This window comes from Mobula birostris, chromosome 7 (assembly GCF_030028105.1).
Source record: "Mobula birostris isolate sMobBir1 chromosome 7, sMobBir1.hap1, whole genome shotgun sequence".
Classification (NCBI taxonomy): Eukaryota; Metazoa; Chordata; class Chondrichthyes; order Myliobatiformes; family Myliobatidae; genus Mobula; species Mobula birostris.
In genome coordinates this window covers 43,037,093-43,060,986 of record NC_092376.1, presented here as the reverse complement: position 1 = coordinate 43,060,986, position 23,894 = coordinate 43,037,093, and the positions used below count along the sequence as shown (strand labels likewise).

Genomic DNA, 23,894 nt, shown 5'->3' with positions numbered 1-23,894 from the left:
CGTCAGCACATCTTTTTTCTTAGATAAGAGGCCCAAAACTGCTCACAATACTCCAAGTGCAGTCTGTCTTGCTTCATAATTGAATGTCCATTACAGGCATTAAATATTCTTGGCCTCTCCAGTATAATTGTACCCCTTCTATAGTATGGTGGCCAGAATTATACATGGTTGTACCATAACTTCTCCATCTTCCACTTGTTCACATTTAGAGTTGGGCAGCATGAATAGTAGCAGAGTTGGCTTGCTTTTTAAAAAATATGCATAAAAATAAATCAGATAAGCAAGGTTCTAGGAACATTTTGAACTTTAGTGGATTTAATCATTGGCTGTACTTACAAAGCAGTGATTGATGTTTCAGATTAGATTACATTGAACATAAACCAGAATTAAATCTAGGGTATAACTGGATCCACATAAAACATTGATAAAATGAGCTTCAGGTCCTGCATTTAAATTAGCCACAAATCCCTTAAAATCATTGTACATCAAATATTTTGAAATAAACTAACTTCTAAATATGTGTAATCAGGTTTGTGCTATTTGGTGCACCAGTGAAAACATTGTCCAGGTACTTACTGCTCCTTTACAGTATAGTCGGATCTTTCCAGATGGTATCCTAACAATCACTGACATTCGCTTCCTGTTGCTAGTGGACAGAAAGGAAATTCACAACAAGATTATGAATAATAAAAAATTACAACAGCTGAGCAATGTTATTTTATTTTTATATCAATGTACCTAGTTGCTGTGGATTACTTTTACTATTTCAAAGTTCAAGTGTTTTTAGGGAATTATTTATTTTCACACTACGCATCATCAGCCAGAGCTTACTCTGAGCAAGCTGTTGTTACCTGTACTCAAGCATCTAATCCAATTAACTGGACCATATTAAACCTATCTGCAGTTTTAAATAAAACCATCTTTAACAAACCAATACTTCTTTCATAAAAGAAATAAACAGAACATAAAACAAACATTTTCCTCAACTAATCCACACAATTTTACTGTTTACAAGTCACATATTTGATCATAACTTTGAATAGAGGATAGGTGACATGGAGGAGAACAGGACAGGAAAGGGAAGACACAAGGAGCGGCTGGGTCAGGAGGATGGGCGAGAATGTGGAGAGGGAGGGAGGAATGCAGCAGGGTTGATGGCAAGCTGCAACAGGGAAATAAGAAGATGAAGAACTGAGGTATGAAAGGAGGGACACAAGGTGGCAGAGGGTGGTGGTAGAGAATGGGGATTATGGTGGTGAGGGGGGCAGGGTGGTGGGATAGAAGAGAAGCAATAGAGAGGACATAAGGCACATATGATTTTTTTTTTTACTTTGTGACTGGACCTTTTAATGAATGAAATGATGGAAGCAGTACCTGGAAAATTCCAGAACATTCAAAAGCTCATATATCTGCTCCTTTCCCATCTGGTAAATAAGAAATAAAACAATCATTTTATCTGGATTACCTCTCATGCACTTATGGATTACATAGACTTCCCTCAGCAAATAATGCATACTCAAAAGAGGAACTATCAATACAAAATAACATTTTCCATGGATAGTTATAGAAAGCATATTTTTTGGGGAAAAAAAAAGCAAATTCTGAGCTGTTACCTGGAATCACTGCCTAATCTTTGTGACTGCAAACATTCACCTACACTGGGGCATTAGTGAGGTATCAGCAGTGATGTGCCCTCAGAGAGTGGAGCCACTTCTCCATAACAGCATAATGCTGAGGAATTCCACCAAGACTGGGCTTTGCTGTTGACTACACATTGGGTCCAGCAACATTGTGACAAATGTGACAGCATCTATCATAAAGTTTAGGGTCATACCGCAGCTCTGCACATATGCAAGTCTTCTTACACATAAAATGATTGAACACATGTAGTTTCTTTTAAGGCGACCGAGTGTTGTCATCAAGATTTTCCAGAATTAACATTTCAATGCCCAAAATAAAATGCCCCAAAAATAATTAAGAGGTACATGAATGCAGACAAGTCCAACCAGCATCAAACCTAACTACTGCTGGTATGGTTCCATCAAACTACCTCTACCCTTCCATACCCTACCCTCCTCTTTTACACCACCTCCAAAAGTAAAGATAAACAGGTTTACTCACAACATCTACAACGACAGAATCTGGCGTTCTTGCAGTGAAAACAAATCCGAGCTTCTTTGCCGCTTTTACCAATGAATTTTCATCTGCACAAAATTACATCTGTCAGCAACTACCCAAATAAATAGGAGGACCACTACCTCATGTAATTAAAAAAAAGCACTATCTAGTGACCGGTCACTGCTAGCCGCAATGCACCCTTGTCAACTGGATGCAGATGCTGAACAAGACATATTTGGATTGATGTCATTTCCCACGCAATACTCCTTCTGCTTTTGGAACATTACAGGCTGAATTAGAATAAAGTTTCAAAACCTTTCGCTTCACAACATAGTCCTTTGGAGCTTGTGAGGACTTGTTCACACAGCAACTCCACATGATACACCTCTGTCTTTTCTGGCCATAATAGATTCATTCTTAGGCTTGACAATTTCTGGTGGGCATCCCTGGGATTTTGAAGGGACCAAGAGGATTTCTGTGGATAACAGAGATCATGGGCAAGATCCTTTCTCTATTTGTCTCCTGCTATCAGCAGACAAATGACCTCCACTGACCTCCATCTGTGAAACATACCCTGCCTCAGTCTCAACTTCAAATTCACCCATATCCACACTTTAATCCTCATTTGTGTCTGCCTTGCCTCGTATGGCATTCTGACATCCACACAAAAGGCAGCATTTTACAGATCTGTTCCTGAAGCACAATCCAGCATGAAATTTCTGTGGATTCCTTTATTTGAAGATAACTTGACATACTATCTTAGTTCTCTTTCAGGTGAATATAAACAGAGCTGGAGAGATTTCCTGAAGTCTTGATGCATATTTATCTCACAATCAACACAAAAATAAATTCGTCTGGTAACCTAGATCATTACAGTCTGCTATACACCAGCTGGCTGCCCCTTTTTGCCTGCATCAGAACAATATACTACTGCTCATGTACAACACCAGACAAGTGTGAGGTGTTTTACTTTGGGAGGTTAATTGCAAAAGGAAAGTATAGAATAAATGGAAGGACCCTAAGTGGCAATGACACACAGAGGGATCTTGGGTGTAAGTCCATGGCTCTGTGAAAGTGGTAACACACAAGTAGATAAGGTGATAAAGAAGCGACGCAGTCAGTGTTGAGTCTAAATATCAGGAAGTAACTTTGCAGTTAGATGATGTTTCGGTTAGCCCACATTTGAAAAACTATGTGTAGTTCTGCTTGTCAATTTGCAAGAGGGATGTAAAAGCTTTAGAGTTATGCAAAAGAGGTTTACCAAACTATTGTATAGTTTTGAGAGTAATAATTATAAGCAGAGGTTATAACCTGGACTGGTTTTCTCTGAGCACTGGAAACTGAGGGACAAAATTACAGAAATATATAAAATTATGGGGGTGGGGGGGGGGCGTAGATAGGGTAGAAAATCAGAACTGTTTCCCCCCTGCCCCCAACATGGAAAGTCAAATACTGGAGAGCATAGCTTTAAGATGAGAGGGAGAAAGTTTAAAGGTGATTTACGAATCAAGTTATTTTTAATTTCTATTTCTTTATTTCATAGAGTGGTAGGTTCCTGCAATGCACTGAGAGAGGAAGTGGATACAATAGCAACTGTTAAGCGGCATTTAGACAGGCACATGGTCAGGGAATAGAGGGATATTGGCCATGTGTAGGCAGATGGGATTTGTTGGATTGGCATCATGGTCAGCACAGATATTGTGGGTCAAAGGGCCTCTTTGGGTGCCATACAGTTCCAATGTTAGAAACACAGAAAACTTACAGCACAATACAGGCCCTTTGGACCACAATGCTGTGCCGAACATGTACTTACTTTAATAATTACCTAGGGTTACCCATAGGCCTCTATTTTTTTAAGCTCCATGTATCTACTCAGGAGTCTCTTAAAAGATCCTATTGTATCCACCTCCACCACCGTCGCCAGCTACCCATTCCACGCACTCACCACCCTCTGCGTAAAAAACTTACCCCTGACATCTCCTCTGTACCTACTCCCAAGCACCTTAAAACTGTGCCCTCTTGTGTTAACCATTTCAGCCCTGGGAAAAAGCCTCTGACTATCCACACGATCAATGCCTCTCATCATCTTATACTGTACAGCTCTATCAGGTCACCTCTCATCCTCCGTCGCTCCAAGGAGAAAAGGCCGAGTTCACTCAACCTATTCCCAAAAGGCATCCAGGCAACATCCTTGTATATCTCCTCTGCACCCTTTCTATAGTTTCCATACCTTTCTTGTAGTAAGGTGACCAGCAGTGAGCACAGTACTCCAAGTGGGGTCTGACCAGGGTCCTATATAGCTGTAACATTACCTCTCGGCTCTTAAACTCAATCCTATGGTTCCATGCATATAAACCTAGAAATTTTAGTGCACGCTAAGAAATATCATAATCATAGCAGCACTTCCAATCATTTTGACCAGGTATTGCTGCTGAAAACATTATTAGTATCTGAGAAATTTAGGTAGTTGAAGATTAGCAATAAGAGTCAATCTACATAAGAGAAAGCTGGCAGCCATGGCAAGATCTATCAGGTAAGGTGGCCCCTGCAAGGCTGGACTGGGTTGTGTTGCAAACAGGGTGGAGGCCACTAATACTGAACCAGGCCTGACATGGTCTTTGCTCCCAGGCAAAGTGGGTGGGCCCCAAGGACTCAGACAGTCGGAAGGTGAAGAGTAGGGAGGAAGAATTGAAACTCACTTCCATTCTCTGGCCACAGTGCATCTGTTCCCTACATGCTTCTTCCACTTACAGCTATTTGAGAAGGCCTAGAAAGTATTGGCAAATAGCAAGGAGACACAAAGACTCCTATGAGGCTGTTGTGATAGCAAAGCCAAACAAGTCAGAAAGAACTAGCACAGTACCTGGCCCAATCACATTATGTTTGCAACTAAGTTCTAATTTTACCTGCAATGTGGCAAAAGCAGAATAGAAGCATTGCATGGGGAATCATATCATCCTAAGTCTGATTTGCATAGAAATCACATATAGCACACACAGAAAAATAACAAATGGAAACACTTCATTAATTTCAGAGAGAATCAATTCAATGTGGAAATAGTTACCATCAAATTTTGGGCAAGCTCTGATCAGAGGAGTCTCTACAAAATGCAGTTCTTTCTTCCTCTGGTGTGATGATTCTAACCATTCTTTATTACCCAGCCAAACCCAAACTTTTGCTGCCAGTAATATTTTTGATACTCCTTCAAAATTACATGGCTTTGTAAATGTATCACTGTGTACATACATCTATTGATGCTTCTGGACACATCTTCAGTGATGTTCCTGGAATCATCGGGTGTTTCGGGTCTTTCAACATCATATAACCTCCTCCAGGTGACCCAGTCGGGGCTGATCAGACCCCAGCTTGTGTCCAGATGGCTAGCTACTTATGACTCCATGGCTCCCCTCTTTTGAGCCACAGCCATCTTGAGGCCCTCTCTGCCGCATCAGTGGTACTGCGGATGGCTCTCCTCTTCCTCTCTCCCTCGATGCCCAAAATGCTGAAGGCCCTAACTAAAGAACGGGCTATGAATCCCCTACAACCAGCCTCCACTGGGAGACACCTCGCTCTATCATATTCTATTTTCCTATTCTTATTGTCTAGTCTACAAAATTCACATCATTTCCTGACCATTGCCCCTGCTGCTGCTGCATTAGCCAGAGACCTTCCAGCTCCAATGACATAATATTTTAGTTTCAAGTTTTTGCTAGAGCCCTCCATGTTTCCACAAAGTATTTTATTTTCCATTCTTTTCACCTTAACTTTGGATTTTTTTTTAGTCCACCTCCAATTCTCCTGTAAGTAGGACAAGCTCTTAAAAGATCCAGCCAAATACCATACAATGTAATTACACGTTAATTTTTTATTTATTCATTTTATTTCCTTACGAGATAGGAGGCCATTCAGCTAATCAGTCTACAATGGTTCTTAGAGCATTCTATTAATCTCATTCTCCTCTCATCTCCACTTATGTTCCTGTAGCTTATTCTTTTTCATAATCCTGATTATTTTGCCATGCATATAGAGAGTAATTTACAGCAGCCAATTAACCCACTAATCAGTACATCATCAGGATAAAGGAAGAAACCAGAGCACCTGAGTCACAGGGATAATGTGCAAACTCAATACTGGAGGCCAGGATTGACCATGATAACAGCCTCCCTCCCCCCCCACCCACACAACCTATCAATTAATACAAATTACAAATGTGGATGCTTTAACATGAGCACACATGGTCTGTAATGTAGTAACCAATGATGCAAAATTAAATGAAAATAGATACAACTGATATCAATGCCTTTTTCTATATAGGCATCAATATTCAACCACTGTTGTGTTTGCACTGGTGCCCAAATGAATGATAAACATCAGTATTCTTAACTTGGATATTATGCCTCACAATCAACTGACAATCAAAGATTTGTCAGAGCAACAAATTACAGAGAAATAGCAATCCTTTTAGCCCATCCTCTTCTAATTTGCAATTTGAACAGATCTACTTACCTGGAAATTTATCACCAACTATTTAAATTTATGCACAAGATCTAGACAAACACTACATTCAATTGAATTGATGGTTTCAACAAGCTTTTTATACATGAAAGTGATCTTAAAGGTTATAAATTATATATGCAACAAAGATATCAGGGTTTAAAATCAACCGAATAATCAATGAATGCACAAATGTAAGGACTATTTTCTGCAGCAGATGTGATAATGGTTGCTTGTTCCTCAGCAATTCTTGCCCAATAAGAACCAAATACTCTGAATCCAAGTTCAGTCCAATAACATATCTTACATCTGTGAGAAAGGAATCTGGTGCTTAAGAAATGTATATATGGGCTTAATTGTGCATTAATCCCAATTCTACAATTGCTTTTAAGTTATTTTACCTGGTGATGAGCCCTGGTACTTAACATCATTGCCATCTGTTTCAGGAACGACTGTATGACAAATTGCCATCATAATGAGAAATTCCTGGATTTCATTGGCAGTTGGCTGAAAAGAAGCATAGAGTGTGGAAATGAAGTGGTAATGGTAACAGATATTAAGTACTTTGACAAATGAGGTACCAGAAATGTAATCAGGTTTAATATCACTGACACATACAGTGAAATTTGTTGTTTTGTGGTGGCAGTACAGTACGGGTCACATCCACATTCACAAAATCTGATGCCGGGGGGCGGGGGGGCATGGGAACTGTTCCTAGAATGTTGAGGGAATATCTTTAGGCTCCTGTACCTCCTCCCTGCTAGCAGTAACGAGATGAAGTGTGACGATTGTCCTTATCAGAAATACACTAAGGTCTCATTATCATTAGGTACTCAAATTGCCTTTCAGCTAGAAGAAAATGGTGGATAGCATTACATTCTTCAATCAACATGAATGTGTTCTATAATGTTCTGAAGACATTAACAAGCACTAATAAACACAGGTGCCAAAAAATATTAACTAATAAATCACTTTTATTCAATTGACTGAGAGTTATGAACAATGATAGATTGTGAAATCACAAGCTGCAGCGGTCTCTATCAGAAAAGTACACCGCAGGGAGCCATGTGATAACTGGTCTGTAGCTCGGTAATCAAATTTATAGAGATAACAATTGATTCTTCAACTCATAGATAAGTATGTTATAAAATTCCAATAATCTGGCATGCTGGGGACTTTGGTCGTGCTGGACCTGCAACTTTACTAGACTATTGGATGAAATTCATATTAATATGCTTTCACAAATTTTAATTCACTTTGATATATTATTCAGTATTATAATAAATTTTCCAATGAACCTGGAAAGCCTAAAAGGAGCAAAGGAGAAAAGGCTCCAGTGAGCAGGACGGGTCTGCGGAAAACATCTCCTGCGAGACTAGATCCCGAACTATTAAGATTTCTAAATAGTTAGATAGCAGATTATGGGAGTCTTCCTGTGTGTTTGGGAAAATATTATGGAGTCTGACCTTAACCATGGGAATACATGGATCTGAGGATTACAGAGTGCAATGCAGAATTACAAACTATTGAAACAGATTCACATTTGGCCATCAATGTGGGCAATGTATATTAACCGCTTCGTTCTACATAACTAAACAGCACAATACAGAAGTGAAAATGGAATGGGTTTATTACTGTCACATGTACAAGGTACAGTGAAAAGCTTCTCCTCCATATAGTTCACACCGATCAAATTTTTGCACATTGAATTAAGATAGTACAAGGTAAAACAATAACAGGATTCAGAATAAAATGCAACAGCTATACAGAAAGTGTAGTCCAGATAGACAATAAAGTGCAAAATCATAACAATGTAGATTGTGAGGTCGAGTTTTTCTTATTATTATACTAGGATATTACAACAGAGGGTACAAGCTGTCCATGAGCCAGGTGGAGCATGCTTTCAGGTTTTTGTATCTTCTACCAAAAAGAAGAAAGTGAGAATGAGTGGAGTGGGAGGGGTATTTGATTATACTGCTGCATTACTGAGGCAGCAGGAAGTATAGACAAACTCCATAGAGGAGAGGCTAGTTTCCATAGTGTGCTAGACTGTGTCACAGACAGAGCATTTACCGCACCAACCTGTGATGCATCCGGATAGGATGCTTTCTATAGTTCATTAATAAAAATTGTTTAAAGGTCGACAGGGATATACACTAAATTTTTTCAGTCTTCTAGAGGATTTGGAGGTTTTGGTGAGCTTTCTTGGCCATGAAATGTATGTGGTTCGACCAGGACAGGGTATTGGTGATGTTCAGAGTATTGCTTTCTCAATCCCAGCACCGTGAATGAAGTCAGGAGCATGTGAACCATCTTCCTTACTGAGTTCTTTCATTTTGCAGATATTGAGGGAAAAGTTGGTGCCTTGACATCATGTTACTAAACTCACTGTTCCGTTTCTGCAAAAGCTTTTTGCCTTTGTCTGAACTTTCTTGCCATGTATTAAATGGTGCAATATTTAATGGTGTATATTTTTCAGCTAGAGAATAAAACTCAAACAGGAATGTTCAAGAGAAAGCAAGTACTGATTCTTGAGAACCTGGCTGTTAGAAATGCAATGTATTTCTCACTTATGATTACACTGAACAAGGTATAGATTTTAGAACACATTAGGTGCGTGCAAGTTTTTATCAAGTCCATGCAAGTTGGATTACTAATATGGTGTTGACAGGATAAGATTAACTCAATGTTCTTCAAACATAGTACTATCAGAGCAATATGAAGTGAACCATCAACCTGGCCCAGGTTCTATCCAAGAAATCGAGCATATTTTGAGGAGATCAGTAGGTCATTAAATATTCTTACACGTTTCTATTGATGGGAAGAGTATTGTGACTAGCTCCATCACAAGATCCTGCAGAGAGCTGTAGACTCAGTCAGCTCCATCACAGGCGCAACCCTTACCTTTAAGAGAAGTGCTTCAAGAAGATGGCATCCATCATTAAGGACCGTCAACCACCTGGTACATGCCCTCTTCTCATTACTTCCATGAAAGAGTTGGTAAGGGGTCTGAAGACACATTCAGTGGTTCAGAAACAGCTTCTTCCTCTCTGCCATCAAGCTTCTGAACGATCCATGAACGCTAGCTTGTTATTCTTTTATTTTGTTCTATTTTTGTACTTTATAGTAATTTTATGCGTTTGTACTGTACAGCTGCCACAAATAATAAACTTCCTGCATTAAAATCAGTGATAATAGATCCGATTCCATTTCTGCAGTTGGGCAATTTCATGATGCAGTGAAAACATTTTACCTAATTTAGTGAGGCAATGGAACACTACCATATGTCAACCCACTTTGCAAGTGCTGGGTAGTTATGGACATCAATCAAAATTATTATTGAACATAGAATTTTTCCCACATCACCTCAGAGGAAATACGTTAGTACCCAAGACAAATGGCTTCATAATCCATGTTCTACTACTACCAAATGAAAAGGACTTAATGATAAATTTTCCAAAGTCAAGAAAGAAACTTTTATTTGAAAATATGAAGTATATTCTACACAAAATGTAGAGTAACATTAAATACAATCAAACTGTCTCAAGAAGATAATTTCCCTTCAACACCAAAAAGATCTTCAAATGTTAATCAAAGTACTCAAATACCAATAATTCAGGAGTGATTAAGTGGCTGAGCCCAGAGAATTCTCTGATCGTAACATGCTATTTTGTAAAATCCAATTATTTAATCACTATTTACCACTTTTATTATTGACATACCAACCCATAGTTCAGTTTTACATTATTCATTTTAGATACTTGAGAAGGCTTCTCAGGATCAGATTAAATTATTGCATAAGTACACCTTAAGACATAGAATAACAAAAACTCACATGCCCATTGACAATGTTATCTATTAATGTTGGATCATCAAATTCAGCTGATTCTTTGGAAGTAAACATGTGTCTGCAAATCAAAAATATGGAAAATATAATCAAAAATCTTTTTCTTACTTAACACAAAATTGAATACTGTTCCCTCTATTTCATTCTTCCTCCAATCTAACTCTGTGATCATAAAGAATATTAAAAGCTCAAGTTTGCCTGACATGGAAATAACTTTTGATCTTTTATCACCTTAGTCCACAATACCTGCATCATTCAAAACTTGGGCGTCATTGAAATCGGTATTTCCAGCACATTATTAAATATCCTCAAATAGGTGGTAGCCAGTTGCCTCACTGGATTAACAAAAGCAATTTCAGAATCAGATTCAGAATTAACATCACTGGCATATGTCCTGAAACTTCTTGTTTGGCGGCAACAGTACTTTGTAATATATAATAATAATAATAATAATAAAAATCTCTAACTGACAATAAGAAATATAAAATTAAGTTAAACAAGTAGTGCAAAAACAGAACATACAAGAAATAGTGAGCTAGTGAAAGTGGGTTAATTGTCCATTCAGAAATCTGATAGTGCAGGTGAAGAAGCTGTTGAGTGTCTCTTCAGGCTCCTATACCTCCCCGTTGATGGTAGCAATGAGATTAGATTATGAGGCCACGCAGTCCTCTTTTATTGTCATTTAGTAATGCATGCATTAAGAAATGATACAATATTCCTCTGGTGTGATATCACAGAAACACAGGACAGACCAAGACTGAAAATCTAACAAAACCACATAACTATAACATAGAGTTATAGAAGAGGGTACGTTCTAGGTAATGAGGGCCCTTAATAAGATTCCACCCTTTTCAAGCATTGTTGTTGAAGGTGTCTTCAGTTCTGGTTATGATGGAGTTGGCTGTAGAAATTTGCTAGCATCTTTGATAACCAAGTCTCCTCAAACGCTTAATGCAATATAGCCATAGTCATGCTTTCTTTGTAATTATATCAATATGTTGGGCCCAGGACAGATCTTCCAAGGCTTTGACCACTAGGAACATGAAACTGCTCACCCTTTCCACTGCTGATCCCTCGATGAGGACTGGTGTGTGCTCCCTCACGTCAACAATCTATTCCTTCATCTTACTGACGTTGAGTGCAAGTTTGTTGTTGCAACACCACTCACCCAGCTGATCTATCTTGCTCCTGTATGCCTCATCAGCATCTGAAATTCTGCCAATAGTTGTGTCATTGGCAGATTTATAGAAGACTTTAAGTTATGCCCAGCCACACAGTCGTGGGTGTAGAGAGAGTAGAGCAGAGGGCTAAGTACACATACTTGAGGTGTGCCAGTGTTGAATGTCAGCGAGGAAGAGATGTTATTTCTGATAGCATTGACTGTGCTCCACTGATGAGGAACTCAAGGATCCAAAATTGCAGAGAGAGGTATTGAGGCCCAAGTTTTGGAGCTTGTTGATTAGAACGGAGGGTATGATTGTATTGAATGCTGAGCTGTAGTTAATAAAGAGCAGCTTGACGTAGGCATTGCTGTTGCCAGATGACCCAGTGAGATTGCATCCACTGTAGATGTGGACTTCTTGTGAAGCTCTGGATCAGCAGTCCTAAATGTCGCTGATCTAGCACTCAGCAGACTACAAATCTCCATAGCTTTTGATTTGGGTATGTCCAGTACATTCTCAGAGGCACACACTCATCCACACAGGTCTTGACTGAGTCAGTGACCAATGTGGTGTATTCATTCAGATTCAAAAATGAATCCCTGAATATTGCCCTATTCAGCAGTCCTGTAAGCATTCCTCTGCCTCCCATGACAAAACTTTCTTTGTCCTCACCACTGGTGCTGCAGCCTTTAGTCTCCACCTATACACTGGGAGTAAATGTGCAGCCAGATGATCAGACTTTCTGAAGTATAGACATAGGGGCAGCACGGTAAGCATTCTTGATGGTGGTATAATGGTGGTCAAGTGTGTTGACTCCTCAGGTTCCACAGGTGAAATGTTAGCAGTAACACTGGACAACAAAGATTTTGCTTCCTGAATACCTTTAGGTGTATCTTATGTATTTTGGGCTACTGATCATGAAAATCACCATGAAATTTCCCTATCACGCACCATTTTTTGAAATCACTTATGTTTATTATTTCAATTCATAATTCAAGTCAATTAAAATGTTGCCTACAATGTAAGCTGTTAAGTTTCTGATCTTGTCCAGGCATGCTTGGGCATGCTTAGGCGGCATGGCTGCTGCATGGCAGGACAGGTTTTAGTAATAATTATTGGGTTCAGGACTGTAAGGATGGAATTTGCTGTCACCAGGCACAAAAATTTCTATGAAGGATTTTGATATTTGAGACAGATGCTTCCCAGAATAACTGATGCCAAGATTAAGGAAAGCAATTTTGTTGGTCCACAAATCAAACAGGTCATCAATAACAGGCAATTTGAAGAGTTTCTAGTGGGACTGGAGAAAATCACATGTAAGGCATTCAAGGAAGCTGTTGAAATTTTTCTCAGTATCTACAGAGCACCAAACTACATGCAGCTGGTTGAAAGCATGTTTCAAGCATAGAAAACCATGAAATGCAACATGTCACTAAAGATTCATTTTCTGCATTCCCATTTAGACTTCTTCCCTGCAAATCTTGGCGCTGTTAGTGACGAGCATGGTGAAAGGTTTCATCAGGACATTGCGGTCATGGAGAAAAGATAGCAGGGGAACTGGAATCCATCAATGTTGGCGAATTATTGTTGGATACTTAAGCGAGAAGCCTCAGACACTGAGTACAAATGAAAATCATTAACAAAGTATTTTTAACTAAGTTGAACTATTGCATAGCATCAGCACCATTATGCAATTAAACACATTATGTTCAATAAAAGTTAATTTGTTTCTCCAAATTCCTATGTGATACAAGTAGTCTGAAATTATATTTGTGTTCATCTTCAAGCAGTCTATCATAAACAAAAAAAATTCTGAGGAAGCAACACTTTTGAAAAAATTTGTTGTCCAGTGTAATTGTTCAGAGACTTCAAGCTGGCCTGAGTGAAATCTCCCACAATGACGGGGGAGGCATCCAGGTGCGCTGTTTCATGAAATCGCGGGAGATCTACCTTGCACCCAACACATTGATGTAATCACACGGCAGTATGCCAGTGCCTCTACTCCATTAGGAGTCTGAGAAGATTCAGTATGTCACCGAAGGCTGTTGCAAATTTCTATAGACGTATCATGGACAGTACTCTGACTAGCTGCATCATTGCCTGGTTTCGAGGTTCCAATGTGCAGGATTGCAAGAAAGTGAAAAGGATTGTAGACTTAGCCAGCTCCATCACAGATACAACCTCCCCACTGCTGAGGGCATCTTCAAGAGGCGCTGCCTCGAAGAGACAATATCCATTAATGACCTTCACCACCAGGGACATGCCCTCTTCATTTTACAGCAGCCTGAATAGCTATACTCAATGCTTTAGGAACAGTCCCTGTCCTCCCCCATCAGATTTCTGAATGGTCCACAACATTTCCTTGTTATTTTTCTTTTGCACTATTTAGTTTTGGAACTTACAGAGTTCTTTATGTCTTTCACTGTACTGCTGCCACAAAATTAACAAGTTTCATGATACACATTAGTGATAATAATCCTAATTCTGATTTATCTGGGACAACCCCAATAGCTCAGCTTCCCACAGCACCAGAGATCCAAGTTCAACCCTGATCTCAGGTGCTGTCTGTGTGGACTTTGCAGATTTACCCTGTGATTGTGTGAACTTCCTCCAGGTGCTCCCAAACATATGTAAGTTGGGAGGTTAACATCCAAGGTAAATTGCCCAGAATTTGCAGCTGAGTGGTAGAACATGGAGCAGGGGATGAAAGAGTACATTAGGGAGTTGATGAGAATGGAAGGAGAATAAAAATAAATAGGACTCTTGAAGGATTAGTCTAACCAGGTGGCTGTTGGTCTCAAAATTTGGCAGGTCAAAGGACCTATTTCCATGCTGTATGACTCAGATTCTATCTGTATCCTCTTGCAGAAACGTAATATTAACACTACCTACCCTTCCACCTATTTTATATCTTTGGAAACTTGGAAACTTTGTACTTCATTCTCGTCTTCATTAAGGTAAATATAAACAATTGAATGCCCCAAGGATAGTCTATTGGCTACAACTATATCCATGATTTATGACTGCATAATTCACATAATTCTTGTATGTTGTGAGCTGAGAGATAGAAAATTGTTGTCCAAACACCAGCAGTTGATTTTTCATTCTTCTTCAAAATACAGTAAAACTACAATGTCCATAAATCCCAATGGTTCAGCATCTAGCTCACCAGCAGATGTTACCCTCTCTCTTTAAACTCAGCAGGACCAGTTTCTAGCATTCCATTTGAACTAGGGTCCAATTTCCCATTCTTCCTTTAAAATCACCAGGGCTCAAATCTGACACTCCCTTTAATGAGTTAATTGGAAAGCTTCTTAACCTTTGTGCTAGTTATGCAAGTGAAGTGATTTATTCATCCAACCTCTCCCCTATATTCCCATTGACCAGATTTAATGCCACTCTTGATCAAATGTTGTCTGGGGTCAGTTAAGTCATTCTCAACTTACCTCTGGAACTCATGACTTCCATTCATACCCGAACCAAGTTTCTAAAGAGGTCTGGAGCCAAGAGGAATTGATGAAATCCAAACTGAGCACTAATAAGATTTAATGGAAAGTAGGTGCTTCATGATACTACTGTCAATGATAATTTCCATCACTTTGATGGAAAGTGGTAATAAATAATTAGGATTGGAGCTACCCTGATTTTTGTCAATACAACATACTTGAACAATGGTCGACATTGTTGGGAAATTGCCAGTGTTTTTACAGCGCTGAGCAGCATCCTAACCAATTATGTATTTCCAAATTTATGGTACTAACTTCAAGATCCTAAAAAAATCATCAGTCCAATTGCAGTAGAATGCTAGATAAGCTAGAACATGAAGTTACAGAATGGTCTGGATCTTCGAAGTCTCTGCCTGTGGTCATCAATGCAACTGCTGGTATTTTCATTCTCAGAATGACGACTGTCAGTTTGTCAAAACCCTATTAAAATCTGTGAGACATCTAATGAGCCACATCTTGGCAAGCAAAACTCCTCACTGGTCCCTCACCACACTGCTGGGCATTTAATTTACCGGAATATGCTTTGGCAAGTGGTCAACCCTTACAGTGATCCAAAATTTTCTAGTGCAAATGGATGCCTGATAGGGGAGAAGGCTCTGTCTGAGGGAGATCCTGGGAAGGAACATAACCTCCACACAAAGGATAGGGAGAATTCCAAAGACAGTGGTGGGAGAGATTTTAATATCATAAAAAACTATTTTAAATTGCCCTTGATTATTTACTTTGGTCCATTAAGGATTGGGCAGATTGCTAAGTAAGCAACATTGAGCTCTGTGAATCCTCCATTAGGATTAGCGTTTACTCTAAGTGTAACCTTGCTCTCCTCAATAGTTCAATAGTTAACATGATGCTCAACATACAAAAAAACCTTCAACTTCTGCAGGATTGAATGTAGAGCAAAACTCCTTTTACTGTGGCAAATACAGCTACAATTTGAGAAGTACTATACACGCATAAAAATAAAATTCTCACATGAGCAGAGGTTACTAACAAAAAATCTTACCCCAAATCATCTGAAGACCGTTCTGCATCAGAGTCCACGATGTGACTGAGTAAAAAGAATCCCATTTTAAATTTAAAATACAAACTCCAGAAGCATAAGTAGTAAACAACTACAGTACATTCACAACGAAAATAATTAATTATATTAAGAGGCCTCTCATTCACAAAAAAATTCTAAGCATCTTTAGCTGGCAGAAAAGTAAAGACAATTAAACAAATCAGAAAATAAAAGAATAAAGATGACAGAGAGCTAACTTTTCCCTAATGCATTTTCTCTCACATTAAAGAGTATCCCATTTTAATATTATGATGGGAATACCATTATGGTCTACAGATCTTCAATATTACCAACCTGTATAAAATCCAAAATACTTCATTATTTCCCAATGCTATAACTAAATTTTCCTATTTTTCTGAACAATACATTTTAAATTTTGAGCACTTTCCAGATCACAGTATTGTTTTGTTATTTTGAAGTTAGTTGCATTGCAGGCACTTCCTTTTCACTGACACGAGTGACTAGTAATAATGATTGTATAAGGCAGCAAATGAGCAAGGCATGGACCAAATACAACAATAAACTGAGCATTTTCCAAGCACCTTTTCTACGATGTGGAAAAATTTGTGAACCATATTGGCATACTTCATCGTTGCTTTCCTCTCTCATCTCCAGGAAATGCTTTCCCTTTTCCACGATAATTAATTATAAATAAAAGTCTAAAATTAAGCACCTATCTCGACTACTCAGTTAGGTGCTTACCCATATGCAATTCCAGCAATGGAACATTTCTTAAATGCCATGACGTTGCAAGTTAATGTGCCAGTTTTATCTGAAAATAAGTATTTTACCTGGAAGAGAAAATTAAAAACAATTAAATCTAGTTATTTAAAATAACACAAGTGGCTATTTCACCTTTTGTTGCAAGAAATGGTTGCATATTAATTCCAAAGCATTGCAAATCTTGCCCTTTAGACTGAACTACAGTTATCAATGATTAGATAATGATAACCAATGCTTCTAGATTGAACAACAGGATTATATCGTGCTCTATCAAAGTGCAATTTGAGCCAATCATGTTAGACTTAATGCACAATATACATAATTCTGATCACCAAATACAGTGGGTTCCCGTTAATTAGGCTATCAGTCAATTGGGGCCGCTGCTTATTTCTGACGACTCTCAAAGAACAGCAACTGATCAAGAAAGTAGTTGAGAATCCCTTTGTTTATTTGGGACAGTATGCCATTAATTGGGACAGGACATTGTTGCCGAACAATTTCTAACTAGATCAGTTGTGTGGCCATTAGGTACTACACTGTGCTTAGAGTGAACAGTTTTTAAATAGTGTCAGTTGTGAATGTTTGTCTTCAAAAAGCAGTGATTTTTGCCACTGATAGTTGGTGAGAAAGAAGCAGTAAAACGATTCAGAACTGTTTTGCTCACTGCAGTTCCAAACATTCAGGCTTGGAGATGCTAGAATTGACCAGGAGTGACAATGAAATGATTTCACTACTTCAACAAGTTAAGAACTATGACAAATTTGAAAGTATTGACAATCATCTTCAATGTTACAATGAAAATGAAGATTTGGGGGATGCAATCATCTAAATTATGTACGAAAGCAGTCCATTTTCTGCAATAGGTGTCTGCGCTGATTTTGTTCATTTACACTGGATGAATTCCTCTGTCAATGGTGGTGGTTGTCTGTTGTATCCGACGATGACAGGAAACCTGTGCCAGAGTGCTTTTTTTTTTTAACGGAAGAGCCACTACACTGGGGCAGTTCCACTCCCTCGACCTAGGAAGTCCAGATCCAGTGGCATGAGTAGTCGTCACACCTAGGGTCTTCCTAGGTTGCAGTGACTTTATTTGTGCTTTGTCATGTCCTTCGCTCTCCAGCAAGCATTGCAGAACTGCCTTCCTAACCATTGGATCTCACTGTAGATTTCATCCACCCAGACCACTGGAGCTAGCTTCACATGATAGGACAGGTATGTATGTATGAATCTCACTGGGGTATGAGACCAGCTGGTTGTGCTTACTTGGTTTACCCTGCCTGTCAAAGTGGTGTACCAGGGTCTGGCTGCCATTGCATGCAAACAGCTATTTGGAGCAACAGGTGAGAGTTGAGTGTCCAATGGTGACCAAAGGTGAGTGAACTGCTCAGACTGGATATGAAAAGCCCTTCATCAAAGGCACTATCCCTCCCTGGGCACCCCATACACCCTCCATTGATAACTATGAGGAACTAATACACAGTTTTATAGTACTATAATAGCATCTAATATGCTAATATTTTCTGAATTTCATTTAAATATGTAATTTGTTACTCAGTTCAATGTTAGTTTGTCTTTTTTCTACCCTCTTAACTATTTACATGAAACTTCCGTTAACTAGGGCAACCACTTCTTTGGGCTTGGGCAAAATGTACTGGCCCTGATGTATCCCAATTAACTGGAATCCACTATATCCTTAATCACTGTATCTGACAGGCTAAATTCTAATCTCTGCAAATTGACTAGAAGCAGCAACATTTCATTTTCTTTCTCAAGTTATGCAAAACCAATGAGAACACATTTTTTTTTAAATGGGTGAAAGGTGGAAGTATTACCAAAAACAAAATACCTGACATTAAGCTAATTATGCACTTGCTATGGCAAATAACAAAAAGCCTGGTTATGTGATACATTCTGAGAAGTTGCAAGAGAAATAGATTGAGGAGGGTGGGTTTATTCGCTGAAATTTAGAGCATCAGATCTTGGTATTTAAATGCATAACTTCCAATGATGTAGACATTAAATTTGGGGATACTTATGAGACCAAAATTAAAGAAGGATATTACAGAGGAGGAAGGAAACACTCATGGTTTGAAAAGGGTGAGAATTTTAAAGTAAAGTTTCTGCACAAGCAAGAAGCAAAACAGATCACACCTATAAGAAAGGACATGAGCAGTAAAGCTTTGGATAACTGCAAGATGACGTGCAAGTGGAATTAGAGAAGCCAGAGAACAATATGTTGAAACAGGCAAACTGAAAAAGAATACAGTAAGAAATTAGGGGCTAAAACAGTTGAGGCACAGAAGATGCCTGGTATTAATGACAGATCAAATAAATAGTCTTAAATGTATCTTAGTGTCACATATGAAACAAGAATCATGAACAGCCCAGTTCACTTTCAGACATAGAGAAGGCAGAGAATCAATGGTTTAAGAATGAACCAACAAAGCGATATGTTTGGTCATTTCAGTATCTAACTCTAGAAGACTATTGGATATCCACTGATGCATGTCAGACAAATAACCTGATAATTTAGTGACAATAGAAATGTGTACAGTGGTGTTGTCAACATAAATCAGAATCAGGTTTATTATCACTGTTTTGTATGATGTGAAATTTGTTGTTTTGCAGTAACAGTACAATGCTAACGTGTTTCACAAGAATACTGGCAAACAAAATACATATGGAGCATTATAAAGAAATATCATGGCAGATGATCAAGGTTATAGAGATGGCTTTGAGAAGCATCTTAAAGAAGAAAGCAGATTCAGCGAAATACTGGGAAGTCCAGAGCTCAAGGCTTTGGATGCCAAATCTAATTATGCCAATGGTAGTATGATTAAATTTAGGGAACATCACTGTAATTTGTAAAAGTTTGGAGGTTTGCAGAGAAATGGAGGAATAAAAAAATGGACACTTTTGAATACAAGGATGCGAGTTTTAAAATGAAGGTTTGAATAACCAGAAATGCAGTAAATGCAGACCAGTAAGAAAAAGATAATAGTGAATGAAACTTAGTGCAAGACACATTCGCAACATTTCAGATGACTTTGTTAATAGAAAATTAGAATGAGGATCACTGTCCAAGAATTGATCTGAAGTGTACACTCTGACTATGCAGCCTACAGTATATCACTACTAAGTACTTTGGGTGTTCAGGCGGGGGTTGAACCCAAAGCCTTCCAACCTGGTGGCAAAAGTCCAACTAACTGCTTGTTGACAGTCACCATGAAGCATCATAAAGAATTAAGAAACATCAAACCACATCAACTAGAAATCAACACACACAAAATGCTGGAGGAACTCAGCAGGCCGGGCAGTATCTATGGAAAAAAATACAGTCGACGTTTCAGACTGTGACCCTTTGAAGGGTCTGGTTCGTCCAGCATTTTGTGTGTGTTGCTTGGATTTCCAGCATCTTCAGATTTTCTCTCGTTTAACAACTAGAAAACAACAAGTAGACACAAAATAATCTGCAGATGCTGGGATCAAAGCAACACTCACAACACGCTGGAGGAACTCAGCAGGTCAGGCAGCATCAGTGGAAACGTCAACTCATCATTTCCACTGATGCTGCCCCACTTGCTGAGTTCTTCCAGCTTGTTGTGAGTGTTGCAAACAACCACCTGGGTAGAGAAAACTAGAATTTAAAACTTTTGAGACTCAGGTGCTAAATTAGACAACAAAATGACAAATAATGGGTTGTGATAATGAGATTAACCCACTTTAGCCTCTGCAGGATGCATACAAAACGCCTGCTTTAATTTTTTACTATTACTTCAGTGACCACCCAGCATTAACCATGCTACAGTTTACAAGAGTGTAATCAAGGTGCCAGATCCTTTTGTTATCAACACTTAAAGCCAGTTAGCCTTCAGCTCTTAAACTTAATTAAACTTATTTATTCAGTAGACTTTTAAATTGTTTTAATTCATTTTTTCCCAAAAAAAATCACGAAGGTTTCACTGATCTTTTTAACCAGGGATTGAACATTTGTGAAAATCAAAAGAAAGTTTTTCTATCATCTTGATGATCACATGCCAGAACAGAGCCTGAGTGCCATTTGAGGAACCTGGGATTGCATTTGCAAATGATACAGCCTGCCCATCTAAGTGAGTGAAAATAAGGCCTTGATTTTAGGGTGGTTAGGTTGTTGATATTGTTTTACATATCCTCTTAAAGAACGCAGGAGATTTTATGGCGACAACATTGGTGACATCATAACAGATCTTTGACATTTTCATGGAAAAATACAAAGTAAATTACTTCTAATATTTGCAAAGCAATTTTGGAAATTCAATAATAATAATTTTGCCTAATATTGATTCTGTAAATTTTGTAGATGTTTCCCACCTGGCCAAGCTCCTCATTCAGATTAGAAGTTCTGGCCATTGCTGGTGTATCTGTTTCTGACAAATACATATCCATATCCTGTAATATCAGAGAAAATGAAACACAAACTTTATCTGTTGCTTTCACTGTGTTTAACAGAAACTTTAACACTGAATACTCAAAAAATAACATTTTGCTTTTATGCCCAAAACATTTTAATTTTCTCAAGTGACTATCAAACATTACATTACACAATTTTCAAGTCCAAGCAAAATATAGACAAATGTTAAATGATCCAAATGTACAATAAAAAAATTCAGATGTAATTACTTTACACTGGCTAGTCTGTGATTCTGTGATGTTTTAAATAAGCTCAGAGAATCATTAAGAGTGCTGGTATCACAATTTGAATGTATAGCAATACAACAAATACATACCCAGTTAATGAAAAGAGCCTGTGTAAACTTAACTACTTCCAAGGTTACCAACAAACTGATTGGAATAAGGTTGTTGTATAGAATGATGAAGGTGAGAAGGTTGTACCCAAAATTCGGTGTGGTACCACCTATGTAAAGAAAGGAAGATACATATAATTAAAAGCACAACCCTACCAACGGGGACCAGAACAAGCAAGATTTACATCACCTACTAATATGGGTTCCAGATTAAATTCAAATCTCTGGATTGTAATGCAAATTTAATTTTTTCAAAATGTTGATTTATGTCTCTAGCCCTTTGGTGAGCCACTGAATATATTGCAGTTAGTTTGCGTAATTTCAATTAAATTATTTTGGGGTACTACACTGATCAAGCAAGCTCTTATGCTATTATGTTACATTAGTTCACTGATAATTCCAAATCTACCAGTGCCCGTTTATTATGGGAACATTTACAAGAAGAGACTAATTTTAGACCCTTTTAAACATCAGCTGGATAATCAGGAGAACATTGACAAAGAGAATTTTAATATAAATACGCTTTTAAAAGTCTAAGAATAGTAGTTATTATTTAAATAGTCATTCTTTGAAACTGGCAAATGATACACGCTACATCACAATGACCTTCGACATGGTTCAAATTTTGCTATTATATAGACACAGACCAATCAATTATTTGAGAAACTAAAGACAAATCTTAAAATGGTATAATAATAAGTAAACACTCCACTTCTGACTTTACAATTAATGAAGGTCACTGATGAAACAACTGATATTGCCTTGAAGGACATTTTTAGAAATGTGCCAGAATTGAGGTAATTTTCCTGTCTTCTGGTATGATTCCAGTCTTCAGAGTTTTTTCTCTGACTAATGGTAATTTCTATTTCATCTTATGCCGCACTCCAACAAATGTACAAAAATGGTAAAGCCGCATCACCCCTCCAGAAGTCAGCTGTTTTCAGTATTACCTTGGTTTAAACATGAACTGAGTTAAATCTGTTATTTGTTAACTTTGAGATTATGTAAATTTCTCCAAAACTAAAAATTTCAAAGGTTTTCTTCTTTGTGTAAATATATAATAATTTATAAAAAATGTGTAATTTGTCTTCTTCTGAATCTGTTTTAATCCTTATGAATGTCAAGTGTGTAAGTTTTTCAGCTGACTGAATTTAACCAGCCGTCAAAGATCATGGTAAAGATAGTTCTGGCTACCCGGCCCACTAGGTGGTTTTAGTGTGCAGTTAATGCTCCTGTTGAACAAGGTCTTGCCATTTAGGTTCCAACAGCATTAGAGCATAACTCATTGCCAATGGAATCACACAATCAAAGAGCAGATTTCTGTTGCAAACTGTGTCTACTGCCCTCACAGTGCATTATGTATAAAACTATGCAGGGAGTTAAACACCTTTTTAAAAATCACCTGGGATGGAAGCTTCCTTCAGGGTTTTTAATGAGATCTTACTTGTGAAACTGCATAAACTTAAGTAAAATACATATTACACCTAATACAGAATTGTCACATGTCTGAATATACTAATACTGTTAATTATTCTTGCAATCGTTAAGCAAGGTAACACACAAACAAAACTATGGCGTGTAAACAAGGGTAAACGCGTGGTGCAATGATACTTAAAAATAAACATATTACTTCCTTCAAAATATATCTGCAAAATGTTTCCCAATATTGACAAAACTTAAGACTCACAGATACTGCTGTTTCAGAGGCAAATAAAGAAAGGATAGAGATGGATGTCTTTCCGCTATGTGCTTCAAATTGAATCCAAATTAACCCACACAGGAAATGATATAAAAAAGCAGCTTACATACATGAAGTGATGCTCATACAAGACGAACTGCATACAAAGCAAAGTGTGCCTCTAGAGACAAGAAGGTTGCGAACATCCCCACTTCTGACCACCTGCTGATGGAGGTCAGAAGTGAATGACGAAGCACGTGAAGAAGTTTAGGCCAGGACAATGTCCTAGAGAACTCCTACTATTATAGCCTGAGATTGGGATGATCGACAGCCATCTTTCTTTGTGCAAGGTACAATAGCAGTCGATGAACAATTTACCTCTTGATTCCCATCATCTTCAAGTTTATCAGAACACCTCAATGCCAAGCTCATACAACTGCTGCAGTTGAAAGGCAGTTGCTCTCAGCTCAGCTCTGGAAATCAGCATTTCATCTCGTGATTTGACAAAGGTTGCTGAATTG

The 23,894-nt window shown here is 38.2% G+C and overlaps 1 protein-coding gene across 6 annotated transcripts in view; it reads right to left on the bottom strand.

The window, feature by feature from the left end:
• atp8a2 (ATPase phospholipid transporting 8A2) overlaps positions 1 to 23,894 on the bottom strand; it is a 510,439-nt gene that overhangs the window by 288,129 nt on the left and 198,416 nt on the right. For all 6 annotated transcript variants that reach the window (XR_011886570.1, XM_072263012.1, XM_072263011.1 and 3 more), the window contains 9 exons: positions 21,678 to 21,805; positions 21,262 to 21,339; positions 16,891 to 16,979; positions 16,132 to 16,176; positions 10,448 to 10,520; positions 7,014 to 7,119; positions 2,122 to 2,204; positions 1,375 to 1,424; positions 577 to 646 (listed from right to left, as the gene is read on the bottom strand). Coding sequence is in view for 5 of the 6 variants with exons in the window: in XM_072263012.1 (XP_072119113.1) it covers positions 577 to 646; positions 1,375 to 1,424; positions 2,122 to 2,204; positions 7,014 to 7,119; positions 10,448 to 10,520; positions 16,132 to 16,176; positions 16,891 to 16,979; positions 21,262 to 21,339; positions 21,678 to 21,805 (722 nt within the window). In the remaining variant the exon portion in view is untranslated. The remainder of the gene's footprint in view (positions 1 to 576; positions 647 to 1,374; positions 1,425 to 2,121; positions 2,205 to 7,013; positions 7,120 to 10,447; positions 10,521 to 16,131; positions 16,177 to 16,890; positions 16,980 to 21,261; positions 21,340 to 21,677; positions 21,806 to 23,894) is intronic.